The sequence below is a fragment of the Eleginops maclovinus genome, chromosome 19 (assembly GCF_036324505.1).
Source record: "Eleginops maclovinus isolate JMC-PN-2008 ecotype Puerto Natales chromosome 19, JC_Emac_rtc_rv5, whole genome shotgun sequence".
NCBI lineage: Eukaryota > Metazoa > Chordata > Actinopteri > Perciformes > Eleginopidae > Eleginops > Eleginops maclovinus.
The window spans coordinates 23,098,558-23,107,786 of record NC_086367.1 but is presented as its reverse complement, the minus strand read 5'-3'; the positions used below and the strand labels follow the sequence as shown (position 1 = coordinate 23,107,786).

The 9,229-nt window shown below is 39.5% G+C and overlaps 1 protein-coding gene across 2 annotated transcripts; it reads left to right on the top strand.

Moving 5' to 3' along the window:
- Window positions 1–1,573: 1,573 nt before the first annotated feature.
- lgals3b (lectin, galactoside binding soluble 3b) lies at window positions 1,574–8,429 on the top strand. 2 transcript variants are annotated; one of them, XM_063908397.1, is made up of 8 exons: window positions 1,574–1,704; window positions 3,566–3,587; window positions 5,563–5,632; window positions 5,866–6,075; window positions 6,109–6,233; window positions 7,005–7,093; window positions 7,213–7,381; window positions 8,126–8,429. In XM_063908397.1, the coding sequence occupies exons 2-8, from the start codon at window positions 3,582–3,584 to the stop codon at window positions 8,279–8,281; spliced, it is 825 nt and encodes a 274-aa protein (XP_063764467.1). In that variant the 5' UTR covers window positions 1,574–1,704; window positions 3,566–3,581; the 3' UTR covers window positions 8,282–8,429. The 2 variants fall into 2 exon arrangements, with proteins under 2 accessions (XP_063764467.1, XP_063764466.1); XM_063908396.1 differs by having other exon boundaries at window positions 5,866–6,233.
- The last annotated feature ends 800 nt before the right edge of the window (window positions 8,430–9,229 follow it).

The window sequence follows — 9,229 nt, the reverse complement described above, 5'->3', positions numbered from 1 at the left end:
TTATTGTTATTAATGTTATTATTATTGTTATTATTGTTATTAATGTTATTATTATTATTATTATTGTTAATATTATTATTCTTATTATTATTATTATTATTGTTATTCATGTTGTTATTATATGTATTGTTATGATTATTAAAATATAATTATCATCAATATTATATAATATGTATTGTTGTGATTATGACGTTATTATAATTAATTAATATTATTCCTTATATATTATAAAGTTCATACATTAGACACTTGTTAGTTTTATATTTATTATGATTGTTATTATTAATATTGTTAGTTTTATAAATGTATTTTTAAACTTTACTATTATTCTTAATAACTTTTATTTCTGTTTATTTTTTTGTCTTTCAGTTTATATTTCCAAAAGTCAGATCACATTTTTTTACAGTGTTATATTTTCACTGTGGTAAACTAAGGATTTGCTTTAAATCGTCAACAGGGGGCAGAAAGCTCAGTCATCTTCATTTAAGGAACCATAAACCAGACCGCACCCAGTCTACACACACGCACACACACACACACACACACACACACACACACACACACACACACACACACACACACACACACACACACACACACACACACACACACACACACACACACATACACAAAAACCTTCCAGTAAAATGGGAAATCCTTTTCATACAGTCACCGGTGACTCATGGTCATTCATCCCTGTGGTTTGTGTGACTGTGTGTGTGTGTGTGTGTGTGTGTGTGTGTGTGTGTGTGTGTGTGTGTGTTTGAGTCACGCTGTCAGAGATGATGTTGATCATTAAGAAATCTAAATGTGATACTGTTCCCTGTAGAGCAAACATAGAGTTTATTCAAACGTTGTTTTGTTTATTTCTGAATACTCAATTAATATATGGCCCATTTATCAGATTTTGTAAAGTTAGATTTGTCATTATAACATTTCCAGGTGTATATCAGTGTTTAGAGTCTCTCCTGGGACATGTCTCCATGCTTTAATGTTCAAAAGCTCTTTATTTTTCTCATACTGCCTGTGCTTGCAGCTCCTGTTTTCACCCTCTGTCTGAAACCAGAGCCCTAGTGTGCTCTGATTGGTTAGCTGGCTGGCTCTGTTGTGATGCTCACCACTTAGAGAAGAATATTTACGAGAGTTTAAAGCTATGATTATAAAGTGTCACAAGCAAACATGGGTGTCATAGAGATTGTTCACTATATATAATGATATACAGTACACACATGTTTATGACAGGCAGAGTGTTACAGAGTAAAACCTGTTCAGTGTGTTTGAACATTTCTAAAACATCAAAGAAAAACTCTTCTGTGTGCAGAAACACTGAGGTCAATCTGCTGTTAGTTACCATGGAAACACATACTATATACAATCTACATTATACAACAAACCAAAGTCCATTCACCATTCAATGGTCTTCACCTCAAGTGTCCGTGGGCATGGAAAAAGAAAAAACTGTTCTGAATCAAACAGAACAACAAAATAAAGTTTACATGGCAACGTTCCCACACGCACACACACACACACACACACACACACACACACGCACACACACACGCACACACACGCACACACACACGCACACACACAGTTTTGTGAGGGTGTGGTCTGTGGGGACAGGGTGAGGCTCGGTAGTTAAATACCCTCCTCGCGATTCTCAAACACTGTCAGTCTGTGTGCAGCTGCCTCAGGTAAACTCAGGTACGTCTTATACTTTTTATACTGTTCTGTATTCAGGCTTTATTCTGAAAAGGTCTCCTCTTCTTCTTCCTTATCATCTTCCTCTCACGATGTTTTCAAACCACGCAAAAAGAATCAGGAAGTAAATCTGAAACCTGACACTTCTCTTGGAAAACAAAACAAAACGTTGTTTTTTTGCCTTTTTACTTTGAAACTGAAGAAGCAAACCAGTTTTCAGTGGATAGAAAATATGTATGAAGTTATTGTGGTGGTTATTTCTGACTTTGTTCAGAGAGGAAAGGAAACCCAGATTGGACAGATCCTGTTACTTTTGTTTTTACTTGTGGAATTTTCCATAACAAACTGTGTAACGGTGCATCATAATGCATTATAGGCATGGGTGTCATAGAAAGAGTTATAGTTGATTATATATAAGAATATACACATGTATGTTACAAACACAGTGAAAACTGATCAATTTCAACTTGTTTGCTCACTAAATGTGCCAACCAAACCCCTGTTAATCTTATTATATAGAAGTAAAAAGGAACACATTCTTATAGAAGTCTACAGATGAAGTAACAATCCTGAATTTAAAACCACTAATATATGAATATATTGCATATCAATGCTGCAGCGTGGAGTACAAGTAGCAGCAACATGGAAATACTTGAGTAATGAACCTCAAAATAAATACAGTTAATGCAGAAACAACTTTGAATGTAATCTGTGATTAGAGAGTCTGCCGAGAGTTTGAGGAAGGAACAGTCAAAGTAAACGCTGCTCTGTGTGTGTGTGTGTGTGTGTGTGTGTGTGTGTGTGTGTGTGTGTGTGTGTGTGTGTGTGTGTGTGTGTGTGTGTCTGTGTGTGTGTGTGTGTGTGTGTGTGTGTGTGTGTGTGTGTGTGTGTGTGTGTGTGTGTGTGTGTGTGTGAGACTCCACCTCTCACACCACAGAAACCTGCACAGATCCTTTACTGCAGTAATAATGCTCATACCATAGTTTGCGAAAAGTAGGTAGTCAAAGTATAATCTGTAAAACTGTATATTTTTATCCCCTTTGACTGTTTTATAATATATTAGATTATTTATATATAAGTTTATTAAATTATTATTAAAAAGCAGGATTTTAATGTTGTAGTTGGTTGAGCTGCAGCTAAATTTGAGCTATTATATATTTAATATTATTCATTATTATTATTGAGGATGGTTAATTAATGATGTATCATTTATTATTATAAATAAAATATATTGTTATAAATATTATTATTAATTTAATTTTGTATGTATTATTATTAATAACAATAATTATTATTATTATTAATAATAATTATTATTATTATTATTAATAATAATTATTGTTATTATTATTAATAATTATTATTGTTATTATTATTAATAATAATTATTGTTATTATTATTATTAATAATTATTGTTATTATTATTAACCTTTAAATGATTTAAGGCAAATTACTTATGCAACATGAATGTGTGTGAAATAGCAAATATTTTATATGAAAATACATACATTTTAAGTGCAAAGGTGTTGATTTCTGGGAAACAGAAAGTGTAAAACAGGAAATATTGAAATACACATGATAGGAGGGCTGGAAGCTATACTGGAGTCTATTTAAATATTTACCTTTTAAAGGTTGTTTTAAAACAGCGTTGATGCTTCAGGCTTGACCCTTGGCCCTGGACAGAACAATAAGAACACTTGACATGAGAGGAATTGTGTAGTGTCGTAAATTCCTTGACACAGTAGGAGGAGGAGGACTAAGATGAAGAAGAGTTTCAGGTTTCTCCATGTTGGGACTCGCCCACCACACCCTCAGACATTGTTTTCTTTTCTTGTCACTTTCAAATGTTTCTCTGTGTTTCAGATCACAGTCGAGCAACATGAATGTAAGTCTTGAGTTTCCTCCCTCTCCTGAATATCAAATATCACTCTGTAACATGTACTCATACTTATTCATTTGAGTAATGAAAGGGCAGATTTTATTGTATATTTATGTGAATGTGTTAATATCACTGTGTGGAAAATCATTACCCGACTTATATGAGGTCCAACCATTGCTTAAGCTAGCAAACAATTAGCTCTCTAAGCCTTCCTGGAAAGTCACTCCTCTTTAATGCTTATAATGAGCACAAACAATGAACATAGCTATAGTTAGTACAGCGGTCGAGCAGCTTTTCCAGGTTTCTGATGACTTGCAATGAAGGCAGGTTGGCCATTAGAGTATTGCACGGAAGTTAGCATCACAAGGGCTCCCATAACAAAAAGCCATCAGGATTTCTCCATTGGATTTCGGAATATTGCAGAACACAAGATCTGTGGCAAACGAACGTTTATGTTTCTTACACGTTTTGTTAAGTTAAGCACATATTAGCAGCACCTAATATATAGAGTAAAGGAACTACAGCACAGTCACATGACTTCACGTCTCCACCGCTAAGCTAAAGGCGGCTAATGTTGGGCTATAAAGGAACTACAGCACGGTCACATGACTTCACGTCACCACCGCTAAGCTAAAGCGGCTAATGTTGGGCTATAAAGGAACTACAGCACAGTCACATGACTTCACGTCACCACCGCTAAGCTAAAGGTGGCTAATGTTGGGCTATAAAGGAACTACAGCACGGTCACATGACTTCACGTCTCCACCGCTAAGCTAAAGGCGGCTAATGTTGGGCTATAAAGGAACTACAGCACGGTCACATGACTTCACGCCTCCACTGCTAAGCTAAAGCGGCTAATGTTGGGCTATAAAGGAACTACAGCACGGTCACATGACTTCACGTCTCCACCGCTAAGCTAAAGGCGGCTAATGTTGGGCTATAAAGGAACTACAGCACAGTCACATGACTTCACGTCTCCACCGCTAAGCTAAAGGCAGCTAATGTTGGGCTATAAAGGAACTACAGCACGGTCACATGACCTCACGTCTCCACTGCTAAGCTAAAGGCGGCTAATGTTGGGCTATAAAGGAACTACAGCACGGTCACATGACTTCACGTCACCACCGCTAAGCTAAAGGCGGCTAATGTTGGGCTATAAAGGAACTACAGCACGGTCACATGACTTCACGTCACCACCGCTAAGCTAAAGCGGCTAATGTTGGGCTATAAAGGAACTACAGCACGGTCACATGACTTCACGTCACCACCGCTAAGCTAAAGCGGCTAATGTTGGGCTATAAAGGAACTACAGCACGGTCACATGACTTCACGTCACCACCGCTAAGCTAAAGGTGGCCGATTTCCAGACGAGGGAACAGGAAGTGGTAAAATGCTGACTAATTCCTGGGTTTTAGGAGTCATCCTGTACCACTCTTGTACAGTCCTGCAACAATGATACTACTACCTCACATATACCTTATTATTTTTCCGAGCATTTAATTTATTAAGGAAAATTAAAAGCAATATAACCAAAAATGTACCAGCTCTTGCTTTAACGTCAATGAGATTGTTCGGTTATAGATCATAGTTCAACTGTGACTTGTGAAACTGACACAATACAGACACTGTAGCTGAGTGTTTGCATAGTGTGTGCGTGTGTGTGTGTGTGTTTGGGGTTTAAGGGGTTAAGAATGTAAATAGGGTGGCATTCATCTCTTAAACCAACACCTACATACAGAACATTCCTGATGAGTCTGTCATTAACACACCCTGAAGTCTGCACACCCACCCTGAAGTCTGCACACACACCCTATGGTCTGCACAGACACTGAACACACCGTGCTGCGTTCAGGTGCAGCTCTATTGTTTTTTATTGGTGATGGGAAATACGGCTCTTTAAATGCAGCTGGATCTTATGGATAATGATCGGGCAATAGTTGGATCAGTTTCAAATGTTCTCTTTTTCTCTGCATCTCTGCAGCTGGAAGACGCTCTCGGTGGTTGGCCCTCTGGTGGGGACAACAACCCGCCCACCAATCCCACCTGGCCAGGTAAGATTACCCTCATCATTTCACTACACAAACTTCTTTTTCATTATTATTAATGGTTTGAAGCGCCCGTGTGAAACTGTGTTGTCTGATTGGAGGCCGCGCAACTGATCTGAATGCGGAGCGCTAGTGTGATTACATCTTTCAAATACTTCTGAATAACAGAGTCGCTGGAGGTGGGTAATAGAATCCAGAATCTTATATTCACAATTAAAAACAGTGTAAACCACATTCAGGTCAACCTGCTGCCAACCCCACCTGGCCTGGAGCTCCCGCTGCAGGTGGAGGTGCCTGGCCTGGAGGTCCTGCTGCAGGTGGAGGTGCCTGGCCTGCAGGTCCAGCTGCAGGTGGAGGTGCCTGGCCTGCAGGTCCCGCTGGAGGTGGAGGTGCCTGGCCTGGAGGTCCCGCTGCAGGTGGAGGTGCCTGGCCTGCAGGTCCCGCTGGAGGTGGAGGAGCCTGGCCTGCAGGTCCCGCTGGAGGTGGAAGTGCCCAGCCGAGCCAACCTGGATGGCCCTCTCCTTCACCAGGACCAGGACCAGGACCTGGACCGATGGTTGGACCTGGACCTGGACCTGGACCTGGCTATGCCCCCCAACAGAATCTGGTGAGACAGAGTGAGAAATGAAGGATGGAACAATTGTGGGGATTGAATGGATGGATGGATGGATGAGTTGGATGGGTAAATTGGAGGGATTATTGGATGGATGAGTTGGAAGGAATTTTGGATTGATGGATGACAAATTATTGGGTGGAATGGTGTTTGATGGATGAATGGACGTATCGATAAAGGATGGAAGGATGGATGGGTAAATTAATTAATGGATGGATGGATAGTCAATTGGAGGTATTTTGGGATGGCTGGATAAATAAGAGGGATTATTTGATGGTTGGGAGGACAGATGGTTGGATGAAGAATGGATGGATGAATTGGAAGGAAATATAGATAATTGGGAGGGATGGTTGGATTGATGGATGATAAATTGGACGGATTATTGGATGGTTGGGTGAACTGATAGACAGACAGATGAATAAATGGATTGTTGTTGGGTGGGTGAATGGATGTATAGATGAAAGATGGATGGATGAATTAGATGGATTATTGGATAGATGGATGGATGAAGAATAGATGGATGAAGAATAGATGGATGACTTGGATGGACGGATGGATGGACGGATGGATGGATGGATGGATGGAAGAACTGTTGGATGAAAGGATAATGGATGGTTGTCAGAATATTGGGATGGATGGTTGAATCAATAAATCAGTGCCGATGGATTGTGATTGATGAATGTGTGGGGATTGTTGGATGGTTGGATATTTGATGGATGGATAATCCATTATTCATGGAGGTTAAAATGTGTTTCCTGTTGACAGGCGGTTCCGTACAAACTGGATCTGCCCAGCGGAGTTCATGACAAAATGCTCATCACTATCAATGGAATCATCAAACCAAGAGCTGACAAGTCAGTATCAACACTTCGACAACGAATGGATGGATGACTGACTTCATTGTTTGATACTGTAATACGTTTAAAGATTTTAATCGATTTATTTGATGGTCTTTTTTGATGTGGTTTTCCAGGATCACAATTGATTTTCACGCATCCAACGATCTGGCCTTCCACTTCAACCCTCGCTTCAATGAGGACGGCAGGAAGGTGATCGTCAGAAACAGCTGCATCGGCAAGCAGTGGGGGAAAGAGGAGAGAGAGCATCAGACCTTCCCCTTCCAACTAGGGCAGCCATTCGAGGTTCAATATTTATTTTTTACCCAGAAGACCTGTAGTGTTGGTGTTTGTTTTTAATAGCATTCATAAACGTGAAGGACGACCGTTTTTCAGATCAAGTCTGAAATGTTTCTTTCATGGCAGCAGCTCCATTTGCAATACCAACAAGGACAAATGGATAAGAAAACAGACATTTAACATAACATTAAAATCACTGCGGACGTTATGTTCAAGACTCTTTGATGTCCATTTCAACTGGGATTTACTTCTCATTTAAAATCATGTTACCCTGTATTTCAGATTTGACGGCAACCCTGTGGATGTTACGGACATGGTTATTATTTTGATAGGCTGATAACCAGTCGCAATAGTCGCCAATGGGAGTACTTCTTCCCGAGATACCACGTACCTTAGCAATGTTAACTTCAGCCATTAACCATGACAGAAATTGCCAGAAACGCCTCCTTTTTGAAGTACTGATTCTGAGTAAAAGAGGTCAGAGTGTCGACAGACGACTGAAATAAGTTCGTCCTAGATTTCTGATTCTGGGGGCACAGCTTCACACCAACTTTTGGCACAAGGTTAAACATTTCCGCTTGCATAGACTGAATTTCTTCGTCCATTCGCGTCTTTGCATTGAGTTTGTTTAGAATCGCGCTTCGCAAAAATCCAAGCTGTCAGACCCAATACTCAGTAAAGTTAGGTTTTAGGGCTAGTCTGTGAGAAAGCAGGTTGACTGACGATGATTTTGTGGATTTCTCTTTGCAGATGAAGATCATGTGCACCAACAAAGAGTTTAAAGTCGCCGTCAACCACAGTCATCTCCTGAGTTTCCATCACCGAGTCAACAACCTGAGATCCATCAATAGAATCAACATCTACAACGACCTCTCCTTGACCAACGTCAAGGTGGAGAGCATGTAAATCCAAAGAGGAGTGTCAGTGATTACAACATATTTCTTAAATATCTTTAAAACATAACACATCAACAGAGGGTTCTCAGTGTATCTTGTATTACTTGTCTTCATGTATTACACTATACATTTACAATATAAATAAAGTGTTTAACTTACATTTGTTGGAGTTTGTGTCTGTTTCTATTTGTACCAAATCAAAGGACATATCCCTGACCCCTGCTGACACCTTCAGCACTACAGATTGTGATGGTGGATCTTCTCTACAGGATTCACTACAGTAAACCTAAAAAGACCAATAATAATTCATCTTTGATCCTAAATAAACGATCTTTACATAGCACCCTAGTGCCAAAGACACAGAAGGACACTCAGTGATGATCCTGGTTCTGTAAGTTAACTGATTTATCAAAGTTGTTGGACCCATTATTTACAATTAAAAAGGGCGGGGACGCAGACACATTGGTCTTCCTTGTTAAAACCTGGACCTACATCACCCAAAATGCACGCAGAAAGCCAACAAATGGCTGGTGAATTCAGGTGTGTTGCGTAATTAGAAGGTAAGATTAGAACTTGTGGCTTTAACTTACAGATGTTGCCCCACAATATCTGCTGCATTAAAGACAGACACAAAGAGCAGACAGTTTGTTTAGCTTCCTTGTTTTTTGTGGTCATTTCTCCGTGTTCTGTTGCTCTATTCTGTCTTTACTGCAGTTCTTTTGTCTCTGTGGTATTTTTGTATCTCAATTTGGTGGCTCCGTGTCTCGCTGTGGTCATTTGTATCTCTTGATGGTAGATTTCTTACGTTTTTTGGTAAGTTTGGGTCTTTTTTGGTTGTTTTAAATCATTTAAGTCTCTTTGTGATTGTTTGACATCTCTTTGAAACCGTTTGGTGGACTTTTTTGTGTCTCTTTGTAATCCCCTCTTGGTCTTCTTTGGTCGTTTTGTGTCTTTACAG

What these genes read in the sequence shown, in the direction of transcription:
- lgals3b (XM_063908396.1), top strand. An exon ending in ATGCCCCCCAACAGAATCTG is followed by an intron (nt 6,234 to 7,004) that starts GTGAGACAGAGT and finishes TCCTGTTGACAG; the next exon opens with GCGGTTCCGTACAAACTGGA. An exon ending in AACTAGGGCAGCCATTCGAG is followed by an intron (nt 7,382 to 8,125) that starts GTTCAATATTTA and finishes TTCTCTTTGCAG; the next exon opens with ATGAAGATCATGTGCACCAA.